The 27,822-nt window shown below is 42.1% G+C and overlaps 1 protein-coding gene across 2 annotated transcripts in view; it reads left to right on the top strand.

Annotated features, from left to right (window-relative positions):
• The window catches only part of LOC139536974 (NAD(P) transhydrogenase, mitochondrial-like), a 70,175-nt gene that overhangs the window by 19,713 nt on the left and 22,640 nt on the right, over positions 1–27,822 (top strand). For both annotated transcript variants that reach the window (XM_071337748.1, XM_071337756.1), the window contains 11 exons: positions 398–531; positions 794–985; positions 1,265–1,418; positions 4,157–4,318; positions 14,210–14,320; positions 16,955–17,100; positions 17,457–17,652; positions 22,638–22,871; positions 23,981–24,141; positions 25,276–25,455; positions 25,819–25,978. In XM_071337748.1, the coding sequence (XP_071193849.1) occupies positions 398–531; positions 794–985; positions 1,265–1,418; positions 4,157–4,318; positions 14,210–14,320; positions 16,955–17,100; positions 17,457–17,652; positions 22,638–22,871; positions 23,981–24,141; positions 25,276–25,455; positions 25,819–25,978 (1,830 nt within the window). The remainder of the gene's footprint in view (positions 1–397; positions 532–793; positions 986–1,264; positions 1,419–4,156; positions 4,319–14,209; positions 14,321–16,954; positions 17,101–17,456; positions 17,653–22,637; positions 22,872–23,980; positions 24,142–25,275; positions 25,456–25,818; positions 25,979–27,822) is intronic.

Raw genomic sequence — 27,822 nt, 5'->3', positions numbered from 1 at the left:
CCTGTCCCCTATACTAATGCTACTGTTCTGTTGGTTGGAGAGACCGACTCCTTTTGTCTGGTTGACACCAGCCTACCCTAACCTGATCAGTACTTATGTCTTCTGTTCTGACCAGTTCAACATGATTTTGAAAGAGTTTCTCTGTGTTCTCATGAGATCTGTTTACTTGAAAGCTAGTGTAAACATCAGAAGAGACCTGAAAACATTGCCTAGCGTAAACCGAGAACAACAAACTGCAATTTGTTTATTTTCCAGGGTTCGATTTATTGTCGTTTAAATCCATATTTGAAGACTTTGTTGTACAGAAGGCTGAATAGAGGTCAGCTGCTGATAGAGCACCCTGCTGGTACAGCAGACAAGACCCCTTTGTCACCAGGGTGATGTGTCCTGTCGCCAGGTCGCAAGGCTCCCATCCTGATCACCAAGGATATGGTGGAGAGCATGAAGGATGGCTCTGTGGTGGTGGACCTGGCTGCTGAGGCTGGAGGAAACATCGAGACCACGGTGCCTGGAGAACTGTCTGTACACAAGGTCAGATGGGCCTGTCCACAGTTGCTTATTATTATTACCTTCAATTTCATTATCACTGTTTTCCCTTGTGAAGTTGTGGTGAACCCGGCTCCTTATTGTCAGCCATTTTGTTAGCTTCTGTGTTTGGTTTTCCTAGCACTTAAATCATACCACCAGGTCACCTTGTTGCAGTATTGTAATTCAGTCCCATTTTAACCGTTCAAAGTGAGAATGCACAATTTTGGTTTTCAATAAAATAATTGGTTATGTGATTTGTTCTTAGGGTGTGACCCACATTGGCTTCACCGACCTTCCCAGCCGCCTGCCCACCCAGTCCAGCACCCTGTACTCAAACAACCTGACCAAACTCATCCGTGCCATCAGCCCTTCTACTGAGAACTTCAACTATGAGGTCAAGGAGAAGTTTAACTACGGCACCATGGACCATGTCATCAGAGGATCTGTTGTCATGCAGGTGAATCATCTGGGTTAAATGTGTTTGGTTTCCTTGGTTATCTGTTTTTAGCACAAGGGAAGACTGGTTAATTAGATAATGGTTACGCTATACTCTCTAGTTCTACAGTTGACAAATTAAAATAGTCTTTGTTGATTGGTTTGTTTGGTAATAATGATAATGAAGTGTCTTGATAGTGTTTGGTGAAAATGAAACTTCGATCTGAAATGTACATCCATGCATGGTTGACTTTTGTTTGTTTGGCGTTCTCTATGATTTCCACCTTTCTATCTGGTGCAGAATGGAACCAACCTCTTCCCAGCTCCTCTGCCCGATAACATCCCAGTGGCAGCCCCTCCCAAACCCAAGAGCAAGCAGGAGCTGGCTAAGGAGAAGGCTGCTGCCGTGTCCCCCTTCAAGGCTACCCTGACCACCGCTGGCATGTACACTGGAGGTGAGACACACCATTACTGACTGCCTAGACACTTCATTCATTTATACTTACAGTGCCTTTAGAAAGTATTCACACCCCTTGAATTGTTCCACATTTTGTTGCGTTACAGCCTGCATTTAAAATGGATTACATTTAGATTTTTTGGTCACTGGCCTACACACAATACTCAATAATGTCAAAGTAGGATTATGTTTTTCAAAATGTTTACAAATGAAAGGCTGAAATGTCATGAGTCAGTAAGTATTCAATACCTTTGTTAGGACAATCCTAAATTATTTCATGAGTTAACATTTGCTTAACAAGTCACACAATAAGTTACATGGACTCAATAATAGTGTTGAACATATATTTTAGAATGACTACCTATTGTCTGACTACCTATCCCCCACACATTATCTGTAAGGTCTCTGTCGTGCAGTGAGTTTCAAACACAGATTCAACCACGAACATCAGGGAGGTTTTCTAATGCCTCGCAAAGGGCACCTATTGGTAGATGGGTAAAAATAAAAAGCAGACATTGAATATCTGTTTGAGCATGTTGAAGTTATTAATTAAACTTTGGATGGTGTATCAATACACTCAGTTACTACAAAGATGCATGCATCCTTACTAACTCAGTTGCCGGAGAGGAAGGAAACCGCTCAGGGATTTAACCATTAGGCCAATGCAATGGTGACTTTAAAGCCGTTAGAGTTTAATGGCTGTGATAGTAAACTGTAGTTACTCCACAATACTAAGCTAACTGACAGAGTGAAAAGAAGGAAGCCTGTACAGAATAAAAATATATTCCAAAACATGCATCCTGTTTGGCACTAAAGTAATACTGCAAAAAATGTGGCAAAGCAATTTAACTTTTTGTCCTGAATACAAAGTGTTATGTTTGGGGCAAATCCAATACAACACATTACTGAGTTCTACTCTCCATATTTAAGCATAGTGGTGGCTGCATCATGTTATGGATAAGAACTGCTTGTAATCATTAAGGACTGGGGAGTTTTTCAGGATAAAAAAGAAACGTAATGGAGCAAAGCACAGGCAAAATGCTAGAGGAAAACCTGGTTGTCTGCTTTCCACCAGACACCGGGAGATTTATTCACCTTTAAAGCAGGACAATAACCTTAAAACACAAGGCCAATTCTACACTGGAATTGCTTACCAAGATGACAGTGAATGTTCCTTAGTGGCCGAGTTACAGATTTTACTTAAATCTGCTAGAACATCTATGGCAAAATTTGAAAATGGTTGTCTAGCAATGATCAACAACCAATTTGACAGAGCTTGAAGAATTTTGCTTGAAGCTTGAAGCTTGAAAAATTTTGGGAAAATATTGTACAATCCAAGGGTGCAAAGCTCTTAGAGACTTACCCAGAAAGACTCACAGCTGTAATCACTGCCAACGATGTGTTGACTCAGGGATGTGAAAACTTATGTAAATTAAGTCAGTCGTTTACTTAATTATAATGTAAGGGGATTAAAATGGCTGACATCGCAGAAAGCAGAGGATGCAGAACAACCCTGGCTGTCAGGATAATGGCCCCTAAACTGAGCCATGTCATGAGTCTCTCTGAGCTCCTATGGTGGTCTCGCTCTCCTCACCCCGACCTGGGTTAACAGGACTATGGCGGGGGGGTTAAAAGCAGCCTGTTAATGTTTTATTACCACATTCATTACATAGTTACGTTCTCTACTAACACACACACAAGTCTTCTGCATATCTGACTTATGTGGGAAAGGTGAGCTGTGACCCCATTCTGAGAGCAGCAACAGTCGTGATCAGACATAAAAGCTACTCTGAACAGAAATCCCTGCAGATTATTTCTATTGGTTACAGACGAGGCAGGCAGTAACTGTCGTCTCTGTTCTGTTCTGGAATCACATCAAAGAGATCCAGAGAACATGTCCTCCTTCCCCAACAGTCAGATAAATGAGCCACAACTGAGTTTACACGTAAATAAACACCCTGAAATTAACAAACGGCACATTCATCTTCCTGTTCTTTCTTGAGTGAGTTTGCTCCATATCTCCCTGCTGAAGCCAAGGAAGGTGCTGCTGGACCATCGTGATGTCCCGACCACCGGATCAACCATGCGAGAAGCCAGAGAGGAGGAGATTCCCTTTGAAATTAGGATTGGTCACCTAATTAGAGCTCAATCTAACCAAACATGCCCCCTCCCTCCCTCCCTCTCAACCCTAACCAGCCCAAACCACCACCAGCAGCCCCTTAGTGCCAGGAAACTGGGACTAATAAAATGTGGGATGTCGAGCCCTCCCTCCGCCTGCTGTGTCTGTCTGAAGTAGTGCTGTAGCTGTTTCCCACAGACACTTGCTCTGGTAGTGGCGACTGGAGACAGCAGGCCTGTAAACCCCGTTCACACGTACCCCCAAGCAGCTCGTTCTAGGTTGGCTGTGGTCGGCGCGTCGTGTACCACCACCATACTTGGGTTGCTGTCTGTAATTGCGCCTAGATAAATTGCTAACGGCAACGTGTCTGTCTCTTGTCCTCACTTAAGAAAATTAGTAGACATTAGAGAGTCAGCATTTCTACTCTATAATGTCTAGTGTGCCTCCTATGACATGGCCTAATTCAATTCAACACCTTATGACGATCAATGATTATCATTAAAAAAAAATTGCTTGCATTTGAATTGTTAAAAAGCCTTTAGCTATATTACATATGGACTTTAGATATGTAGCATGGGCTAGTGTTAAGTTATTTATTAACCCTTTCCCCCTCTCAGGTCTTGGCACCATGTTAGGCCTGGGCCTAGCTGCGCCCAATGCAGCATTCACTCAGATGGTGACCATCTTCGGCCTGGCTACCATTGTGGGCTACCACACGGTGTGGGGGGTGAGCCCAGCCCTTCACTCCCCACTCATGTCCGTCACCAACGCCATCTCTGGTGAGTGTTTATGAAGACTCCTATTAATGAAATGGACACAGTGCAAAGAAGACTACATTTTACATTTAGATTTTAGTCCTTTAGCCAGAGCGACTTAGGGCATTAATCTTAAGATGGCTAGGTGGGACAACAACACATCTGTCATAGCTACTTGGAGGAAAAATGTGTTCTATCAGCAAAGTCAGTGCTATTAGAAAAAAAGTGTAAATAAATATGAAAGTTGGGTGTTAGTTCACGAAAGGCAAGACTAAACATAGGCAAGTCATTATTTTGTATTTTAGTAACCAACTGATGAAAATGCATATATGCCTATTACATCACTTTTATTCTCATTTGGCTTCAAATGAGAATAAATCCAGTTTTTAAACTCAGATGTTATTAATTTGATTTACTAGTCCATAAAAAGCATGCTGTCCAGAGGAGATTCCTTTACAGACGTGGAGGTTAAATCTACCTCTACCTCTACACCTGCAGGTCCTCTCTTCTCAGTGATGAGTAAGACCTGGAGGGAACAGGAAATTATTCATGATCCTTGTAGTCTGGATGATTTAAAACGCTTCTACTCCAGAGTTGAGATCCGCTTCAAGCAACTAAAAATATAGGTCTCAGGTTCCACTCTGAATATAGGCTAATAGATTATAGTAGATGAATCTGTAATTGAATATTTCTTTGTCTGTAAATAAAATAGAAACTGATTATTAGGCTGATAAAATGGTAACTCAATGCTTTGATAATGCCGACAAGACATTTGATCATTACTCTGTCCTAGATGAAGAAGACATTAATTTGCGTACTGATGTCTGTGGCGTTATTCAGGGACGCAAACTAGTCACCTTTCAGCGAAATTCGCCGTTTTGAATCCAAAATGGGTGACCTATGTGATTTGTGTAGATCGGATGAGAATTTTTTTTTGGGGGGGGGGCTGTGAGCAAACAAGTGATGTGCATTTGGAGCAATACTAGCTGCTGTATCCAAGGCTCAGCCAATCATTTACATAACAGAATGCAGCGCAGCACGCGATTGAAGAAGAGACAACCAACTTACTAGTTACAGCATCAGCGCACACTCTGGAAAGGCAGCTTGCCAGTTAACGAAGAGATAGCGTTAGGTGAGAAGCCTGACCAAGGAGACGGGGGTGAGAAGGTGATGAAGCATACTTCATGAGCTGTAACCGAAAAACTACTGGCATTTGGAAAGTTTGAGGTGAGAGAGAAAGTGTGGTGGAACAAGTATTAGCATTGTTAAACTTCTTAGGGATAGTCCCGTTTTTTCAAATTTTCGCCTAAATGACATTCCCAGATCTAACTGCCTGTAGCTCAGGCCCTGAAGCAAGGATATGCATATTCTTGGTACCATTTGAAAGGAAACACTTTGAAGTTTGTGGAAATGTGAATTGAATGTAGGAGAATATAACACAATAGATTTGGTAGAAGAAAACAACCAGTTTTCATAACTTCATAACTCTGAATATCCTTATTTTTTCCAAAATGAAAAGGCATGCTGTTGTACAAGAGTAGTAGGTACATTTGACTACATATACATGGATACTCCCGTAAAGGCCAGCTCATTGGCTATCTAGCTAGCTTTGTTTGACCCCGATTTGGTGCTTATTTGACAAAGATACAGTCGTTCAAGTGATGGCCGCCCGCGTCATCGGCGTGCCATGAAGGCGTCGCTCTCTGACAAAATAAGTCTTGTTACCTTCTAGGTTCTCTGAGGAATAGATATGAACGTGATTTGACTCGTTGAAACAACGTTTAGGTTGAGATTTTCAGATTCCTTTCTTTGCAAATTGAACGAGTACAAAATCGGTCGTGCGTGCTATATGGATCTTTTTAGTATATGAAAAAAGGATTTTATCTAACAAAACAACACTTATCTCTGGAACCCTTTGGATGATAAATCAGAGCAAGATTTCAGAATGTAAGTACACATTTGACCTTCAGAGGTGGATTTGTCAAACCTATCACGAAGAAAAAAGTGTTTTGTTGTTAGGAGCTCTCAAACAATAGCATGGCATTTTTTTGCAGTAATAACTACTGTAAATTGGACAGTGCAGTTATATTAACAAGAATTTAAGCTTTCAGCTGATATAAGACACTTATATCTACCGACATTTGTTGTTTCTCTAAAATGTGCGATCTTGATAACGTGGTGCATGATTTACAACTGTCCCGTTGACAGAACGCCAATCCTTAAGAAGTAACGTTATCTTGCTAGCTTGATCGAATTCTCCGTAGCTAGCCAGAGAAATGTTGAGCAACATTAGCCAAATCTGATCAAATAATTAAGTTAATGATGTGAAAATTTGCTTGCTAATAAAGTCAGACAGCTAACTTTACAACATCAGATGAGCTAACATTAGTAACCTAACCAATTTGCTATAGTATTAACTGGTATACGACTCCTTACCGTTCCTCAAGTTATAACGTGTTAGTTTCTTACTGGACCCTGGCAATCTGTGTGAAATGTTAACTAGCTGACGAACTAATGTTTTTCCTCTACAGTATGTGGTTCATTTTCAGAATGAGAGAATTAGGTGAAAATGAGGTGTTGCTTGTTAACAAAGTGGATTCAGGGATCAAGTGTAGCTGGAGCTGGGCCTGGCTGAACTGGATGCCACTGTAGAGGTGAAAGGAACACCACACCACTTTCCCTCTTTCTCACTTTTGCTGGCACATTGTAGACCCGATGTTCACAGGCAGAAAGTGTACAATGTAATAATGTGCAGTGTAGCCCAAAGATAATGTTTTTGTTGTGTTGAACTTGACAGTAACACACGTTGTTTTACTCAGTGAAAGTTATTTTTGTGCACTTGATCGATGTCTTTAGTGGCCACTATATAATAGTGCAAAAATAGAATGCCTGTTTGTTTCATTCTATTTCGACTTTAAGATGTTTTTCCCCCCAAGTGCAATATTTATGTGTGTGGTCACAAGCTTTCTATTATAAAGGCTATCATGGCTAACTGCAATATTAGTGTATTGCTTTTTTCTCAAGACTTGAGTGTCATTTTGCAGTAAGGTCTAGGCAACAAATAACATTGGATTGCTTTCTTTACATTTTTTAGCTGTGAGTTAGGTTCACATGAAGCACTTATTTTACACACAGACACTGATCATGTAGATCCTATTCTTTGTTTAATTAGTTAACCTGCATTCCCCCCTAGCTGGGATTTCAGTGCAAACCCCCAAAAAGTCACCTTTTTGGGCCTTCCCCAGTTTGCATCCCTGGTTATTTGTTGCCCCTTACCCTCTTTCTCACCCTCCAACTACTTCATTAACATGAGAGGGTGTGTGTCCGCTTGCAGCATGTTGATTATTCTTGACACGGGCGGAAGTGACAAGCTGGCTGTGGTATCTGGTACTTCGTTAAGCATTTCCTTGTTCTTCCCTTCGGCGGTAGGACAGTCGGTCACGACCGGGGTCTGGGTCCAGGAACCAGGAAAGACTTGGTTGTTAATGAGACCATGGTGGCCCAACATTAAAGCCCCCTTCATGTCGCCACAGATGCCAACTTCAGAGAAGGCGTGATGGCGGCATCCAATGTAGCAATTATCTCCCTGGACCTACTGCACAGTTCCTGTCGACTGCTTTATTAGGCCACACTCTACATGTTATTGCTGGGAATTACCAGGGATCTCACGATAATATAGTATTTTTTATTTTATTTCACCTTTATTTAACCAGGTAGTCCAGTTGAGAACAAGTTCTCATTTACAACTGCGACCTGGCCAAGATAAAGCAAAGCAGTGCGACCAAAAACAACAACACAGAGGTACACATAAACAAACGTGCAGTCAATAACACAATAGAAAAATCTATGTACAGTGTGTGCAGATGTAGGGAGGTAGGCAATAAATAGGCCATAGAGGCAAAATAATTAAAATTTAGCATTAACACGAGTGATGTGGAGATGATGATGTGCAAGTAGAGATACTGGGGTGCAAAAGAGCAAGAGGATAAGTAACAATATGGGGGTGAGGTAGTTGGGTGTACTATTTACAGATTGGCTGTGTACAGGTACAGTGATCGGTAAGCTGCTCTGACAGCTGATGCTTAAAGTTAGAGGGAGATATAAGACTCCAGCTTCAGTGATTTTTGCAATTCGTTCCAGTCATTGGCAGCAGAGAACTGGAAGGAAAGGCAGCCAAAGGAAGTGTTGGCTTTGGGGATGACCAGTGAAATATACCTGCTGGAGCGTGTGCTACGGGTGGGTGTTGCTATGGTCACCAGTGAGCTGAGATAAGGCGGGGCTTTACCTAGCAAAGACTTATAGATGACCTGGAGCCAGTGGGCTTGGTGACAAATATGAAGCGAGGGCCAGCCAACGAGAGCATACAGGTCGCAGTGGTGGGTAGTATATGGGGCTTTGGTGACAAAACTGATGGCACTGTGATAGACTACATCCAGTTTGCCGAGTAGAGTGTTGGAGGCTATTTTTTAAATGACATCGTCAAGGATCGGTAGGATAGTCAGTTTTACGAGGGTTTGTTTGGCAGCATGAGTGAAGGAGGCTTTGTTGCGAAATAGGAAGCCGATTCTAGATTTAATTTTGGATTGGAGATGCTTAATGTGAGCCTGGAAGGAGAGATTACAGTCTAACCAGACACCTAGATATTTGTAGTTGTCCACATATTCTAAGTCAGAACCATCCAGAGTAGTGATGCTGGTCGGGCGGGACGGTGCGGGCAGCAATCGGTTGAAGAGCATGCACTTAGTTTTACTAGCATTTAAAAGCAGTTGGAGGCCACGGAAGGAGTGTTGTATGGCATTGAAGCTCGTTTGGAGGTTTGTTAGCACAGTGTCCAAAGAAGGGCCAGATGTATACAGAATGGTGTCGTAGAGGTGTTCATGATAATTAGATGCTGGTATGGTATGTATTGTGATTCTCACAATACTATATGTATTACTGCAATTCTATTGCGATTTGATGTTCCAAAGATATTGCTCACAATGTCTGCCAGTGTTGTATTGCTCTAAACCGGTCAGTGAGAACTCGTAATTTCTTCCCGATACCAGCACAGTAAAAAAATCATACAGTAATTATCAGCTTCCATTCAGTCAGTGCATAAAACTGCTGCGCAAGGCCAAATATATACACTCCTTCATGAAACATCTTATCGCCTATTGAAACTTGGGCCTCCTACTTTACTCGTAACATTACTATATTATTTCCTTGATTCCCTGGTAGGGAAGAGTGGGGGGAATTGTTTAAAAGTTGCATGCTCACTATTAGTAAGGGGAGACTGGGAGGAATTGTAACAGTCTTTATATTTATTATAGACATGTTTTGTGCAGTGGCGAACTGTGGCTATTGGACCTAGGCCTTCAGTGGGGAAAACAATTTGTCCAACACCTTGTAGCAAACAGAAACATAGCATCACTTAATGTCCCCAACTGAATCAAACAGCCCTGAGGCTGATTTGAGCTTCAGGCTGCCACTCACACAGAGAGAACACAGATAATGCTGCCAACAACCACAATCGTACTGCTTACGCAACTTATGGTAGCCTAACGCCCTCACTATCACCAACAGTGACACGTGAAAGGATGCTGAAAGGACAGTGACCTTAATACCAGCGCTCTCAATGTAGGAGAGTGCACTTTTAGTGAGACACATAGGGCTGCTAGAAAGACATCAGTCACACACAGCATGAGGTTAAAGGATAAGCAGTCATTCACTCACATAAAAGGCCAGTAAGTCCCAATCCTAAGAATACAAAAACACAACCATTAGGCTAAGCATTTCCCAATCAAAATGTACAACTATTACTTCCCCTTGCAAAAAACATATTAATGTTCAGCACACAATGTAACCGGTGATCTAAAGTTTAAATGCAACAATGTTTCACACACAAGTTATTTTCAAAGAGATGGCTAACAACAGCAACCAAGCTGCAATAAACATAGTTTTCATCATGAGATGATGATCATTTGAAACTGCAAACTAGCCTAAAACAAAAGCTAGCTAGACCGTGAGAAAACTACTGCTCACTATTGTGCAGTGACCTGTTGGCCTTGGAGAAGGCAGAAGGTTTTTGTAAAAACGGTCCTACCCATTACAAGTCAAAATGGGATTGGTTGATTCTGCTGTCACTCCAAAATTTTGCCCAAATACAGTTCAATGGCAGATGGCCTAGCCAATGGCTGATATAGCTAGCTAGATTTATCTCCCCAGAGGCCACCAAAACAAATCCTGATTTGGATCTTTTTTCTCCAGTGTTAGTTAACCCTTTCCAACAAAAACCGAAGGGATTAAAGCAGAACACCGTTGAAAATATTATAATTGTATTATTTTCTAAATCCTTAGCTCTTCTCTGAAGGGCTAGAAGGCCCTCGTTGTTCCCCACTGTGTTTGGGTTAGTAACAACTTGTAAAGTGGCTCTATTTGCCCTCAGCATGCATTTGTTTCACCATTCTGAATGTCTAAAGAATCCATATGTTCTCCTGAAATATGAACACAGAAATACTGGACATTTTGAACTCTTATTATGGTGGTGACTTGACAAAATTACAATCATGATCTTGAATTGGACTTGCAATTTTCTGGTCTTGACTCTGTCTCGGACTCCTCGTCCCCCTCGGTCTTGACTCTGACTCGATTCGCTCCGGTCTTGGTCTTAAATCAGTTCTGCTTCAGGTGGTCTCGAACACAACACTGATGTCTGCTGCAGAGAGACGAGAGAGCATGAGAAATAGTTTTGATAAGTCAGGGAAATAAAAGTACTGAACATGTTGGATAACTATTTTAAAAAGGAGAACAAGCTATACGATGAAAAATACCAGAGTTTTGGCACAGCCGACTACCGCTAGGTAAGCTACCTACATTAGGGATGGGAAAAAAGGAGTCAAATACGCTATATTGTCGAAAAAGAATATTGCAATATGTAGCTATGATTTTTTTTTTTTTTTTCCTCCCATCACTACTACACACACCCCCCCACCCTAGTCAGTCTTTATCCTCACACATTCTCTCTTGGGTGTGTTCCCCGCATATTTGGCATTACCTAAACAATGCCTTTTATTTTGGTCATGCAAAGAAGTGGAAACTTTGAAGCCATTGGAATTCTTATTGTTGTGCCAAATGTAAAAAAGTTTTAAGAGCCCGAGACGTTAGTGAAGCATAAAGGAATTTGGAATTTCATGAGGGAGAGAGAAGTGGGTGTCACTCCGTCTAGAGCGTTGGGTTACTTTTGATAGGGAACCTTTGGTTTTGCCCAATGGCAGTTATGGCGCCATCCTCCAGTCTCTTGACAGTCTCTTTAATCTACCTGAAACTATTGACTCACAAAGTCTGTCCTTTCTGAAGTCTTGCTCTAGGTGAGATGTGATGCAACTCCCATGGGACCTCATCTCTATTGTGTGTGGGTTTATGTGATCAATATAGATATCACTGGCTGACTATCTAAGAGCTGTCTTGATAAGTCAGCAGGAGGTAGGTGGTATTGGTGTCTATTTGGTCAGGTAGCCTATGTCTGATCTCAATGGCCTGATTATGACGCCCCTTCCAAATGTAACCTCATATTGATGGTGGAGTAAATCACCCTCTTTTTCAAGGGAGGAAAACTTCAGGTGGGTATCTGATGGCATAAAGGTTTCAAAGTTCACCTTGTGGGCAACGTGTCTAGGATAGTGTGAGTGAACAGCATGTCTCGCTTTTTGAGTGTGTGAATAGAATTTTCTAACCTAATTGCCTGTTGTATGTATTTCCTGTGTCACTGAGGTAGTGTGCAGTGCACCTTTTAATTCAACCCCTGGTCTGTCTGTCTGTGACTAATTGTTACTGTGGAGTTCCAGAAAGGGACAGTCAGGAAAATCTCAACCAGTCATTCAGAAACACAAATGCATGACTGTGAGCCTGTTGGCTCGGTCTGACGAGCCTGTTGTTGTGGTGTTCACTACAGTACAGCAGGCAGCATTTGTAAGTCAATATAGGGCTGATAGTTATCAGGATTCCCTCTGTGCTCTGACAATTTCCACATTAAGCTGTACAGCTGTGCTCTAATGTGTAAAACATACCTGTCTTCACAGCACTTCAAATGTAATTAAGCTGTTTTTGTCTGACAAGGCAATTGGGTACATACAGTTGAAGTCGGAAGTTTACATACACTTAGGTTGGAGTCATTAAAACTCGTTTTTCAACCACGCCACCAATTTCTTGTTAAACAAACTATAGTTTTTCAAGTCGGTTAGGACATCTACTTTGTGCATGACACAAGTAATTTTCCCAACAATTCTTTACAGACAGATTATTTTACTTATAATTCACTGTATCACAATTCCAGTGGGTCAGAAGTTTACATACACTAAGTTGACTGTGCCATTAAACAGCTAGGAAAATTCCAGCAAATTGTCATGCATTTAGAAGCTTCTGATAGGCTAATTGACATAATTTGAGTCAATTGGAGGTGTGGATGTATTTCAAGGCCTGCCTTCAAACTCAGTGCCTCTTTGCTTGACATCATGGGAAAATAAAACATTTCAGCCAAGACCTCAGGAAAAAATGTGTAGACCTCCAAGTCTGGTTAAACCTTGGGAGCAATTTCCAAACGATTGAAGGTACCACGTTCATCTGTACAAACAATAGTACGCAAGTATAAACACCATGGGACCACGCAGCCGTCATACCGCTCAGGAAGGAGACGCGTTCTGTCTCCTAGAGATGAGCATACTTTGGTACGAAAAGTGCAAATCAATCTCAGAACAACAGCAAAGGACCTTGTGAAGATGCTAGAGGAAACGGGTACAAAAGTATCTATATCCACAGTAAAACAAGTCCTATATCGACATAACCTGAAAGGCCACTCAGCAAGGATGAAGTCACTGCTCCAAAACTGCCATAAAAAAGCCAGACTACAATTTGCAACTGCACATGGGGACAAAGATCATACTTTTTGGAGAAATGTCCTCTGGTCTGATGAAACAAAAATAGAACTGTTTGGCCATAATAACCATCGTTATGTTTGGAGGAAAAAGGGGGAGGCTTGCAAGCCGAAGACCACCATCCCAACCGTGAAGCACGGGGGTGGCAGCATCATGTTGTGGGGGTGCTTTGCTGTAGGAGGGACTGGTGCACTTCACAAAATAAATGGCATCATGAGAAAGGAAAATTGTGGATATATTGCAGCAACATCTCAAGACATCAGTCAGGAAGTTAAAGCTTGGTCGCAAATGGGTCTTCCAAATGGACAATGACCCCAAGCATACTTCCAAAGTTGTGGCAAAAGGGCTTAAGGACAACAAAGTCAAGGTATTGAAGTGGCCATCACAAAGCCCTGACCTCAATCCTATAGAAAATTTGTCGGCAGAACTGAAAAAGCATGTGCGAGCAAGGAGGCCTACAAACTTGACTCAGTTACACCAGCTCTGTCAGGAGGAATGGGCCAAAATTCACCCAAATTATTGTGGGAAGCTTGTGGGAGGCTACCCGAAACGTTTAACCCAAGTTAAACAATTTAAAGGCAATGCTACCGAATACTAATTGAGTGTATGTAAACTTCTGACACACTGGGAATGTGATGAAAGAAATAAATCATTCTACTATTATTCTGACATTTTCACATTCTTAAAATAAAGTGGTGATCCTAACTGACCTAAGACAGGGAATTTTTACTAGAATAAAATGGCAGTAATTGTGAAAAACTGAGTTTAAATGTATTTGTCTAAGGTGTATGTAAACTGTAAGCAATAATTATGTTTGTTTTGTACTGTCATTTTGTCATCAGTTCAACACGTGGGTGTAAGGCTGTTTACACAGATAGCCCAATTCTGATCTTTTCCCACAAAATTGGTGTTTTGAACAATAACATCCTTTTTTTTGCCAATAATTGTGCAAAAGATCAGAATAGAATGGGTTGTCATGTGATCTAAGCTGTGTTTTTTTTAACAGGCTTGACAGCTGTGGGCGGTCTGTCTCTCATGGGGGGTGGCTACGCCCCCTCCTCCTCTGCCGAGACCCTGGCTGTCGCGGCTGCCTTCATCTCCTCAGTCAACATCGCTGGTGAGTGACTCTTTGGACTAAACCAGACAGTAACTGTGAAAACAGACAGTGAATGGAGCAGACAAACTGAGCTTCAATTACCTCAACATTGTACCCCCTTCGTCCCCATATAAGATCTTTGAATACGATAGAGACAAGGATATCAGACCCTTTAGGGCCATTTTATTTCACTTGACAATCTATTAATAAAACTGGTAGAGCATCGTGGCAGGTGAAGTAAGGCTATTGCTCCACTGTGCCCTCTTTCTAACCTGTGACCTTTAATTGGTCATGGTTCAGGTGAGAGCAGACGTTCCCTGACTCACTTCAGGTGGAAAATAAGGAATTCCATACCTGAACTGGAACTTACGGAGTTATGTTCAAAAGAGCACCGGCCATGCTATAAACCAGGCTTAGTCTGGCTCTGCTGAGAAGAAATGAGGGAATGTCACTTAACGGTAGTTTCAGAAAAGTCTTTGGTGCGTGATTCTAGACAGCCACGAAGGCAAAAGCTGCAGAGGTCCATAGGTCTCAGTGTGTGCGAGGGCCCTCTGATAGGTCAGATTACTTAGCAGGGTCAAAGGTCATGGCAGGGATTTAAAGCCCTGTTACTGGGGCATTATGGGAGATTTTTGCCATTTGCTGTAATAACCAGTTATGACTCTCAGATCTCTTTTGTGCTCCAGCGTGCTTGAAGTCCACCTCTTTTTATATATATATGTATGTATGTATGTATGTATGTATGTATGTATGTATGTATGTATTTATATTTGTTTTATTTAAAGAGCAGATGTTTAATTTCAGTTTAAAGGTCCAGTTGGTTTCCATTCCACACGCAACATTTCTTAGTGGTCTACCGCGCCACCCATAAACCCTAACTAACATCAAAACTGACATTCCACCGTCTGTTTTCCTACCCCTTCTTCTACAAGTTTTATATTGTCAAGTGAATACACAAAAAATGACCCTCCAATATTAGTTTCCATAAACTAGCTCTGAAATGTATAGACTACCTGCTCCTTATACGACAGGGGTCGAGGAATAGTTTTTTCTTCCTCTGGCTCTAGCCAGAGTCTTTTGTATTTCCATGTGTTTTTATAGCGGGAGCATGGAAAAATCCTGCGCATGCTTTTCTTAAATACCTGCCCGTTTCATTCTTGAATCTGAATGTATTGACTCTAAGCCTCAGTCTGCATTTTTTTATTATTCGTGTGTTTAAGTGATTGAGGTCTGGGCTGGGCTAAAATTAGCCCATACAACTGAAGTGGACAGATGTTAGCCAGTGGATAACCTGTCTGGGTGTAGTGGGGTTGAAGAGAACTCAAAGGAACGTAACGTGATCCGCCCCAACAGAATGAAGTGTTCCGTCTGGTCGTTTATATCGGGAGAGATTCCACCAAGAAAACCCCTGACTACTACATTAACCTTTTGTGTGTAGTTTTAATGACTTACTCAAATAAGAGCGTAATATTTCAAATATTATTTATTGCAGTCTTCACCCTGTTATGCCTGAAGCATTCAAGTCAAATTTTATTTGTCACGTGCTTCGTAAACAACAGGTGTCGACTAACAGTGAAATGCTTACTAACAAGCCTTTCCCAAAAATACAGAGATAGAAAATATAGAAAAGTAGAACACGTAGTAGTAAATACACAATGAGTACCGATAACTTGGTTATATACAAAGGTTATTGTGCAGGGGTACAAGGTATTTGAGGTAGATATGTACGTTCAGAGTGGACAAAACATGACCACCTGCTCTTTCCATGAGACTGACCAGGTTGAAAGCTATGATCCCTTATTGATGTCTCTTGTTAAATCCACTTCAATCAATGTAGATGAAGGGGAGGAGACAAGTTAAATAAGTATTTTCAAGCCTTGAGACAATTGACACATGGATTGTGTGTGTGCCAGAGGGTGAATGGGCAAGACAAAATATTTAACTACCTTTTGAATGGGGTATGGTAGTGGGTTCCAGGTGCACCTGTTTGAATTTGTCAAACCCAGCAGCATTGCAGTTCTTTTCACACAAGCGTTTTCTGTGTGAATCAAGAAAGGTCCACCATCCAATCGACATCCAGCTAACTTGACACGACTGTGGGAAGCATTGGGAGTCAACATGGGCCAGCATCCCTGTGGAACACTTTCGACACCTTGTAGAGTCCATGCCCTGATGAATTGAGGCTGTTCTGAGGGCAAAAGGGGGGTGCGCAACTTAATATTAGGAAGGTGTTCTTAATATTTTGTACACTCTTTATAGTTAGGAATATAATAACCGATAATAAACTGGAGCAGCAGCGAATGTGATGAGTCAATAAAAAAGGTTCAATGCAGATAGTCCGGGTAGCTATTTGGTTAACTAACCATTTAGAAGTCTTATGGCTTGGGGTAGAGCTGTTAAGGGTCCTGCTTGTTCTAGACTTGGTGCCGTGCGGTAGCAGAGATTACAGTCTTTGACTTGTGTGGCTGGAGTCCTTGACCATTTTTAGTGCCTTCCTCTGACACTGCGTGGTATAGAGGTCCTGGATGGCAGGGAGTTCGTACCCACTACCCTCTGTAATGCCTTGTGGTCAGATGCCAAGCGGTTGCAAAGAGCGCATGTGCAGACCGTTGTCTACCAGGTTGAGTTTGACGGGGTTTGTTCTCTTACTCTCAGGTGGTTTCCTGGTCACCAAGAAGATGTTGGACATGTTCAAGCGTCCCACTGACCCTCCAGAATACAACTACCTCTACTTACTGCCCACTGGGGTGTTCGTTGGGGGTTATGGAGTTGCCATGCAGGCTGGCTACAACATTGAACAGGTGAGCATCACCTAACCCTCAAACCAGTGGCGGGGTTAGTAGTTGTGTTCAGTAGGTTGTTAAAGCTGCAATATGTAACTTTCTGGGCGACCTGACCAAATAAACATAGAAATGTGTGTTATAGATTTTTCATTGAAAGCAAGTCTAAGAAGCAGTATATCTGTTCTTTGTGTGCTATTTCTAAGCTTCCAGTTCTTACATTTCTGCATAGTACACCTTTAAGTAGGCCGAAAACTTGAGTGAAACAGGCATGCATTACCTAGACTTGTCCAATTTTAGAATTGCAAAATACTTGTTGCTATAGTATAGTGTGCCCTCCTGAACATGCAGCTGTGTGTTTATCCCTTTCTCTGTAGATGATGTACCTGGGCTCTGGTATGTGCTGTGTGGGAGCCCTGGCTGGTCTGTCTAACCAGTCCACTGCCCGTCTGGGTAATGCCCTGGGTATGATGGGGGTGGCGGGGGGCATCGCTGCCACCCTGGGCTTCCTGAAGCCCACCCCGGAACTCCTGGCACAGATGAGTGCCGCCATGGCTGTGGGTGGCACCGCTGGTAAGTGTGTGGCAGTAAATTAAATGTGTCTGCCATTTGTATGTTTGAGTGTTCTGTCTGAACATCTTGTCTAACAGCAGGTGGCGGTCTGTAGTCCTCATGTGGTGGTCTGCTTCAAACTGCTGTACTACAGTGGTGCCAAGGTAATGGTCACCATTATGTCTGAATCACCAGTATTACCCAGCAGACCTCTGGAGCTCTGCGTCCATCTTCATGGTACATTTTTCCTGGAATCAAGCTGGAACCTAGACTAAACCATCGATTCAGACCCTAGCCCTGTTCCAGATGCTCCTGTTAACCCCGCCCATGTCTGCAGGGCTTCAAGAAGAACACACACACACACACACACACGGAGGTGCACTCACAAACAAGGAATTTCCCCCAAACAACCCTCATCAGCAACACCTGTGCCTCAGGACGACCCATTTCCCAGCAATCCTTTAGTGTGTGTTGGCTCGTGTGTCTGCATGTGTTCAGGGTTTCCTTTAGCCGATAAATAAAATTGTTGCCGGCCAAATTGTCCGGGAGAAGGAAAATGCATTGCAAAATAATACTTTTTATTCATTGATGGAAATACCAGTCAATTTTCTCCAACTTCAAAGGCAAATATGCTTCATAGGATAAATCCTCAAAATGCTTAGTGTCGGGTGTTTCTATTTTTACTCCTCATAAAGGACAGCTAAGTGTACCCCAACTGGGCAAAGATTGAGTTGATTATCCACGTTTCTAATGTGCCCGCTGAGAGGGGATTCTTTCTCTTAAACAGAGTAAAGATGACCTTCAGATCGCGTTTTATTAAGAACAACGTAATGAGGCTGTCGCAAGTTGATCCAGGGAGTTGGACAGTTTTGACTTAAATTTGAGCAGGCCAAGGTCTGCTGCAAATGCAAGTAAATTAGAGGCAAATTATTGTGTTCATCAGGCCCGGTCCTAGCAATTTGCTGCTGCCTGAGGCAAGATCAACATAAGCTGCCCCTAAATCAAATATACTATAAATATTTTTAATGGATTGATAGACTAGACTAGAGTAGAGTAATGATGTGTATCTTGCAGTGGTGATTTTAGCATGTAAATCTTGGTTGTGCAAACTCATTTTTTTTTTTTTAACACTAAACAATACATTAATTGCACTATAACTGTGACAAATTGTGCCCACAAACTGTTAAGGCCTACATAAAGCTGTCCCAACAGCAGAGCTTTTTTTTCAGCACCTAGGAGTGAATCCTTACCACTGTTACACCCGGCTATCAGCAGAGCCTTGACTGGCAGCGAAACACTTCATTCAGCCTCATTTACTGCCTTTTTTTAAAAACATAGCTGATATGGCTGTCTTGCTTAAACAAATGTGGTTTCTACTGACAATTGAGATGTACCTGTACAAACTTTTTGGCATAAGGGAACAATGAGCGGATAAGAGGCTTGTCGTACTTTCGATGAAGACAATGAGTGAGTTAAGACGGACGTAGTCAATATAACTATTTAGTCAGCACTTTTGAAATGAACTACGCCAGAATTCAGAACATGTGCCGTTCTTACAGTATTCTCCCTGCACACCAAGTCAGAACCGTAGGATAAATAAAGGAGGCATATACAGTAGCCGCGAAAGTATTCACCCCCTTCGGCATTTTTCCTATTTTGTTGCCTTACAACCTGGAATTAAAATAGATTTTTTTTGGGGGGGGGGTTTGTATCATTTGATTTACACAACATGCCTACCACTTTTGAAGATGCAAAATATTTTTTATTGTGAAGCAAACAACAAATAAGACAAAAAAACTACTTGAGCATACATAACCATGGTCCCGTGTGGCTCAGTTGGTAGAGCATGGCGCTTGCAACGCCAGGGTTGTGGGTTCATTCCCCACGGGGGGACCAGGATGAATATGTATGAACTTTCCAATTTGTAAGTCGCTCTGGATAAGAGCGTCTGCTAAATGACGTAAATGTAAATGTAAAATGTAAATAACTATTCACCCCCCCAAATTAATACTTTGTAGAGCCATCTGTTGCAGCAATTACAGCTGCAAGTCTCTTGGGGTATGTCTCTATAAGCTTGGCACATCTAGCTACTGGGATGTTTGACAAAACTGCTCCTTCAAGTTGGATGGCTTCCGCTGGGGTACAGCAATCTTTAAGTCATACCACAGATTCTCAATTGGATTGAGGTCTGGGCTTTGACTAGGCCATTCCAAGACATTTAAATGTTTCCCCTTAAACCACTCGAGTGTTGCTTTAGCAGTATGCTTAGGGTCATTGTCCTGCTGGAAGGTGAACCTCCGTCCCAGTCTCAAATCTCTGGAAGACTGAAACGGGTTTCCCTCAAGAATTTCCCTGTATTTAGCTCCATCAAGCATTCCTTCAATTCTGACCAGTTTCCCAGTCCCTGCCAATGAAAAACATCCCCACAGCATGATGCTGCCACCACCATGCTTCACTGTGGGGATGGTGTTCTCAGGGTGATGAGGTGTTGTGTTTGCACCAGACATAGCGTTTTCCTTGATGGCCAAAAGCAACATTTTTGTTTCATCTGACCAGAGTACCACCTTCCATATGTTTGGGGAGTCTCCCACATGTTTGCTTATTTTTTTCTTTAAGCAATGTTTTTTTTCTTGCCACTCTTCCGTAAAGCCCAGCAACAGATACTCCCATCTCCACGGTGGAGCTTTGCAGCTCCTTTTAGGGTTATCTTTGGTCTCTTTGTTGCCTCTTTGATTAATGCCCTCCTTGCCTGGCCTGTGAGTTTTGTGGGCGGCCCTCTCTTGGCAAGTTTGTTGTGGTGCCATATTCTTTCAATTTTTTAAATAATGGATTTAATGGATGTTCAATGTTTCGGATATTTTTTTATAATCCAACCCTGATCTGTACTGCTCTGCAACTTTCTCCCTGACCTGTTTGGAGAGCTCCTTCGTCTTCATGATGCCGCTTGCTTGGTGGTGTTACAGACTCTGGGGCCTTTCAGAACAGGTGTGTGTGTGTGTGTGTGTGTGTGTGTGTGTGTGTGTGTGTGTGTGTGTGTGTGTGTATAAATATACACACAGACAGATCATGTGACACTTAGATTGCACACAGGTGGACTTTATTTAACTAATTATGCGACTTCTGAAGGTAATTGGTTGCACCAGATCTTATTTAGGGGCTTCATAGCAAAGGGGGTGAATACATATGCATGCACCACTTTTTTAACATTTATTTATAATTTTTTGAAACAAGTTATTTTTTTCACTTCACCAATTTGGACTATTTTGTGTATGTCCATTACAGAAATCCAAATAAAAATATATTTAAATTACAGGTTGTAATGCAACAAAATGTCAATGTCAAGGTCGAATCATAACGTCAGTGATCTTAAGGTCGGAGCTCTAGACAGAGGCCAGAGATTCCGAGTTGGATGACCGTTCAAAACATATTTTCCCAGTCGGCTAGTTTTTTTCCCCGAGTTCCCAGGTGTCTTGAACTCAATGAAGTCATGCTGGATTAACAGTATGGGCAATGTATTCAACCTTTTCTGTCCCATGGTGTTGCATGTGAATGTTTATCCTTTTAAGCTTGTAAAGGACCACACACCCTCTCAACTGTATAGTAGGCTAGTGATTGCTTTGCGACGCTTGCAGTTAGCCACTTATTCCTTCCAAACCACTCATTGTTGAATTTGTGATTTCCAACTTGTTGTGTAATGTTTATGGCCAATGAACACCAATACGTTTTATCTATAATTTGTCTATATATGACAAGGCTTGAGAAGGATTTCCCAGTAGATTGTCGACTTGATTCATGATTTCTAGCTAAGATTTTGAAAGTATGATGTTGGCATGATCAGTCCAATCAAAGCTATGGTGTATATATAATGTGATTTGGCGTCGTTTTATCTGTGGCCAATGACCTTGAGCCGCCTTGGATGGGCACTTCTAATGTAAAAAAAACCAACCTGAATTTCAAGGTCTCCCTGTAGATTTTACAGTGATGTAGTGTTCCCATGAGTGACAACACTGAGCCAATCACGGCGCAACTAGAGAACATTACCAACCCCTACACTCTGTATTTTCTGCTGGCTTGCCCCACCACCACAGAAAGCACTGAGCTAGGCTGAAAAATCTGCATGGACCTGCCTTAGAAAGCAACAGAGACCATGTTTGTGTGCGGCTTTATTAACTCAATTGTATTATTATTATTATTTTACATTGTTTGCAAACTGATATGTGACAGGTATTCATGCCAAAATAACAGGCAAAAAAGCTATTTTTATTTATTTATTTTAGCTAAACAGGTGGGGCTCAAAACAGATGGGGCTCTGACCCACCAGCCCTGAATGACGGGTCGCCACTGGTATCATGCGCAATTGGTTCATGTCAGTTGAGCTTATTCAGTTGTTCTTGGAAATGAAACATTGTTGTCAACTATTTAAATCGGAAAGTTACAATGTTGTAATCACTAGGCAGCCAACTGCCTATTAGTAGGAAACAGTTATCAATAAGCCACGACACCACGATAGTTCAAATTGCTATAAAAATAAACATTACATTTATTAATATCATCCAGTAGAACTGTAAAAATAATGAGATATAATTTGAGCTTTGGAAACGTGCTTTCATAAATGCATGGTGCGGGCCTCGTTTCACAGGAGCATTGTAAAATAAGCTTTCGCTCAATGAACCAGCCTTAACTAATTTTGTTTATTTACATATCGAATTTGATTGTCCAACATTAGTTTTATAATTTCTTAATTTTGTGGTCGCCAAGTGTCCCCTTCCACTGCTGTGATTTTGATCGCAGCAGGAATGGGGAGTGGAGCAAGCCGGCCCAGTCATGACTAGAAGGGATCCAGCTTTTGTCAAATTAATGTCAAAAGTAAAAACATTATTACGCACCCAATGATTATGAATGTCCGGTAAATTCAAATTATTGCCGGTCACATTGTCCACTGCCAAATTTTCTTAGTGGAAACCCTGCGTGTGTGTTGACTGGTTGTCATCCTCTCTGCCCCCCAGGGTTGGGTATTGCTAGGAAGATCCAAATCACCGACCTCCCCCAGCTGGTAGCTGCCTTCCACAGCCTGGTGGGTCTGGCTGCAGTGCTCACCTGCGTGGCAGAGTACATGATCGAGTACCCTCACTTTGCTACCGACCCGTCTGCCAACCTCACCAAGATCATCGCCTACCTGGGCACCTTCATCGGAGGGGTCACATTTAGTGGATCCCTGGTAGCTTATGGGAAACTGCAAGGTGAGTAAGGGCGATTTGGGAAGATGCATTACATTTTAAATTCTATGCTATTGGGGTGGTGGAAGCGGGATGGTGTTTTTGTTGGGAGCTGCTAGTGAAAAAGGGTAGGAATTTATGCAGTCCTAGACCAAGCACACCATGAGTTAAGGTTCCAATTTTACCTAAGTTTCCTGTCAGCAAATGAGGCAGTTAAAATCATACTTATATTTCTCATACATATTCAACATCATGGTTCATTGGTTTGATTAATTTGTCCATAATGTTATTATTCATATATATTACACACAGACATTTTACTGAAGTTTTAGGAATTTGCTGCTCTTGGGCACCACATCTTATCCCAGGCAGCTGGGGTTTGATCCAGTACTACTAGTAGTAGACCAATAGTGGTCTGGTTGATACCTGAGGGCCTGTAACTCACTCTGCATCACCCCCTCAGTCCCCTGGCCCAGTTGTGCCACCCAGGCCCTCTTGCTCAAAGCTAGGCCAGGCGGAACCTCTCTGTTTGGCACTAATTAGCCCCTCCACCCCCAGTCATTTTCCACTTGTTCCCGAAAGCTGGAACGCATTATCCCAGGGAGCGTTCCCACTCCACAGTCTCACAGGAACCTGGAAAACCTGCTCTGATTAAAGATTAAGAGTGGCCATTTCATGCTATACTTTTTTTCTTTTTTTTTCTGGGGGGGGACTTTTGAAAGGCATTCAAAACAAAATAAGTAAATTAAACATTAAAATGTGGCCTGTATCACAGATGGTGGAATCTAGGTGCAAGCTTTGTTAATTTGATTGTCAACATGCATTCAGTTTCAAATTAGCGTGAAACAGCCTCAGTGGCACACATTTCAAATGTAATCAAAATCTATTTCAAAACGGTAACTTTATTTCTATGCTATATTTCTATGCTATATTTGTACCTGCCTGCCCAGGGCTGAATCAGATCAGGGATTAAAAAAAGCCACTCCCTTTTTAGCCCATACAGTATGTGTCTTGTGGTTGGGGGCTGAATACTCGTAAACGAAGTACATAATAAATTAGATGGACAGCACATAGTGAAATCCTGACATGCATTTAGCTCAATATCTCCATGCCTACTGTGTTCCTCTCTCCAGGTGTGCTGAGCTCCGCCCCTCTCCATCTTCCCGGGCGCCATGCTATGAATGCTGGGCTAATGGCCTCCAGTGTGGGCCTGATGATCCCCTACATGCTGGACCCCAGCTACACCACAGGCATCACCTGCCTGGGCTCTGTGTCTGCACTCTCTGCCGTCATGGTATGACCTACACGCCGTCTCTGCCCTAAACATAGAAAGAGAACGACTGGAATGGACATCCCCCATTCAAATCAATGTTTGAAGTCATGATGGTGCAGTGAAATTGTTGTGGTGTGAGGGCATTTCCTGTTCTACTAATTCTATATCTATGGCCCGGCTAATATCCACCAACCTGGATTGACCAGTGCTAAACAAAGGCCTTTGAACTGAACCTTTAGAAATAGGATGGAAGCCTTACCTATTTGTGCCATTGGGATCCTGTGCTTTAGCCCATTTTAAGGTAGGCTTAGGTTCATTCAGCTATCCTTCCATAAAATGTGCTCTCCTCTTGATCCTGCTCAACTGTTGGCCCTGAAGGAGAGTTCATTGGAAGCATTACACATAGGATCAATCCATAATATGATGATAGATGGAAGGTTAACTAAGATGATTAGGTTTTGAAGCAGCGCTGCGAGAAGGTGGTTCTGGTTAAAACTGTTGTGAATGTTGGCTGCTCAGTCCTCCATGTGGTTTGTCAGTAACAAGGGCATTTTGATGTTGGATAAATCAGTGGATATTCATTTTTACGTATACAATATCGCATCATTCTGACTGATATTAAGGTGTAGCTAAACAATCACCTGTGCCTGAGCGTGAATGTCTTTAAAAGGAAATCTGATACTGTTCAAGTCTGGGGTTTTTTATGGAGTGGATCATTACATAATGTTAGGTAGCTGGCTCTGGTTATAACTGTTCCCTGAGTTCGGTATCTTGGAGAGTAACACTAGGATGATGTCATAGAGAGCCCTTGAAATGAAAACTCCTTGTTTTGACAAATGCCTTATGAGTGGACTGAGGCCCACTGCAATCTGATAGGGGTTAAATACGCAACATTTCTACTACCTGATCAGATTTTGCTATTTTCTGTTCAATAATACTGTTTATGCCAAAATTATTCAGGAAAATGCTTACATGTGTGTTTATATATGGCCAGGCCTACTACTCTCATGTGGAACATGATCTTTGTATACCTTCTTTTGAATGGGCAATATATTAAATTTAGCAACATATGAAGGAAATGACGAATTGATGTCTTGCTTTATTAACCCCAATGCCATATGAACCTTTAGTCTAACGGTGGTCTTGTTCTCATAGGGCCTGACTCTGACAGCAGCCATCGGTGGTGCAGACATGCCGGTGGTCATCACGGTGCTTAACAGCTACTCCGGCTGGGCTCTATGTGCCGAGGGCTTCCTGCTCAACAACAACCTGCTCACCATCGTAGGCGCCCTCATCGGCTCCTCAGGGGCCATTCTCTCGTACATAATGTGTGTGGTAAGTAAGCATCCTCTGTATTTTAGAAGTATCACACACTCTATACTTTCATCATTCTATAGGATATCATCCTTCCTTCTGTCTGTATGTAGGATGTGTCACTCATAAGATAGTATGAGGTAAATAGGGAGCATCAGGCCATGACTATACAGGTAAACCTTGAAGATGCTGAAATATGCAAGTGGCATTTTCTGTGCTTCCACCATTTTCCACTAGGAGGAACTCTAACTGTACTTAAATGCCTTCCTGGCTATAATTGACTGCCTGAAGGAAACTGGGTTCATTGAAACTGCAGTTGACTCAAAAGAAATGAGCAGCTTTTTATTCTTTCCACCCCTTCTTCTCCTCTCTCCCACTGGCTAGGCCATGAACCGTTCCCTGGCCAATGTGATCCTGGGTGGGTACGGTACGTCATCCACTGGGTCAGGAAAGCCCATGGAGATCGTAGGAACACACACAGAGGTCAACGTGGACCAAACTGTTGAAATGATCAAAGACGCACAAAACATCATCATCACTCCAGGTAGTCAAAACCCAAGCACCACACACATGTACACGCACACACAGCATGAACACGGTGATACACAAAAATATGTGGACTAATGAGTGGATTCGGCTATTTCAGCCACACCCGTTGCTGACAGGTGTACACAATTGAGCACACAGCCATAGACGAACATTGGCAGTAGAATGGCACGTACTGAAGAGCTCCGTGACTTTCAACGTGGCACCGTTATAGGATACCACCTTTACAACAAGTCAATTTGTCAAATTTCTAAACCACTTGTGTACACAGGGTTCAACTTGCAAACATTTTTAAGACCTAGAGAGTAAGTGGATTGTGGCCAAAGGTCTTGTGCAGAAAGTATAAAACATGTCCTTTGCCATCCACATTTTTCAAATATTACAGAAATGTTTTCTTTATTTAGCTAACCTCTGTTGACCTTGTTACATCACCAGATAATTTGCTAACCTTCACTGGGGCACCTCATGTAGGGCCCGTCATCCATGCAGGCCCACTCCATCCCAAGGTGGTCCAAGAGCCTGGGTCATGTTTTGGAACTTATTGGACTTATTGAAGCTTTGACAGAACTCTGTAGTCTGTCTTTCACTCTCCCAACCCCTCTGAAAACACTTGTCCCCTGATGACAGCGCTCTACACATTGCTTCTCCATCATGGTGGTGATGTAAAGTGAACTCTTTGGTGAGAAGAAGTCAGCTGTATCTCTCCTGCCTGGCAGGAAGCAGGGACTGATAGTGTGGATCAGCCTGAATGTACGGGTGACTCACTCTCAATGTTCATCCCAATTAGCGATTTCTGCTAGATGGGCTAGCTACAGGGTCAAAATTGGCTTAAGTCTGTTGTAAAAATGAGCTTTTTGTTCTTAAATTAAGGTTAGGCCTTAGGGTTAGCAGTGTGGTTAAGGTGATCGTTAGGTTAAAAATCTAATTTCATGACTTTGTGGCAGTGCCAACTACTAACCTGCACCTCTTAAGGAGATAATCAGGTTAAGTTACTGATTACATTTTGGACAGGTAACTAATGGATTACATTAATAAATGAACCTAACCAACCCTGGTCCCAATTAGGGTTGCAAATGGAGGGTATATTACTGGAAACTTTCAAAGTTTACCAGTAAACTACCAGAATGTTGGTGTCTTTAATTATCTCTGGCCTTATCACATGTAAAATATATTAAATAATTAAAGATGAGGCCGGACAAAGTTGAATTACTGTTTAACTGATGCCCCGACTCACTTTTCTCCAGACATCCTACAAATATTTTTTAAATCTGATATTTTTTAGCAAATATGTGCAGCTCTTTGTTTATAAAGCGCTGTCCGCTCTCCCTTGAGGCTTTCCCAAGTTGATCCCCAAGAGACCAAACAGCCTCAGGTCACGCGCTCAGATCATTTTCGAGCCTCGGATTGGACAGTGAAACACACGCTCGCACCTGCAGATAATTAATTTCTCTCATATGGTCATGGCTGAAACCACCGTAAATTCTTACTATTTATGTGTCCATGTTAAACGTGGGAGGTCCCTCATTTTAAACAAAGTCAGTTAAATTAAATCCATGGTTATTGCATCATTTTCTGATGTATTAGAAGCGATTAATAGATGGGAAAACAATGTAATTTAAACAATTGACTGGCCAGAGATCAGGGCATTCATCAGCAAAGACGCAGTGCAAGCTGATAGTATTTTGGACAACCAAATTGAAGTCAAAATGATTGATGAAATCGAAGTGTGTCAGCTGTATGTTGATTTGCGATTCATAACTTACATTTTACCAGTACTACCAGGTAGTAGTAGGCCAACCGGTAACACCACGACGGAATGCGTATGAAGTGATGATGCGCCAC

This window comes from Salvelinus alpinus, chromosome 1 (assembly GCF_045679555.1).
Source record: "Salvelinus alpinus chromosome 1, SLU_Salpinus.1, whole genome shotgun sequence".
NCBI lineage: Eukaryota > Metazoa > Chordata > Actinopteri > Salmoniformes > Salmonidae > Salvelinus > Salvelinus alpinus.
This window is presented reverse-complemented; position numbering and strand designations above follow the sequence as displayed.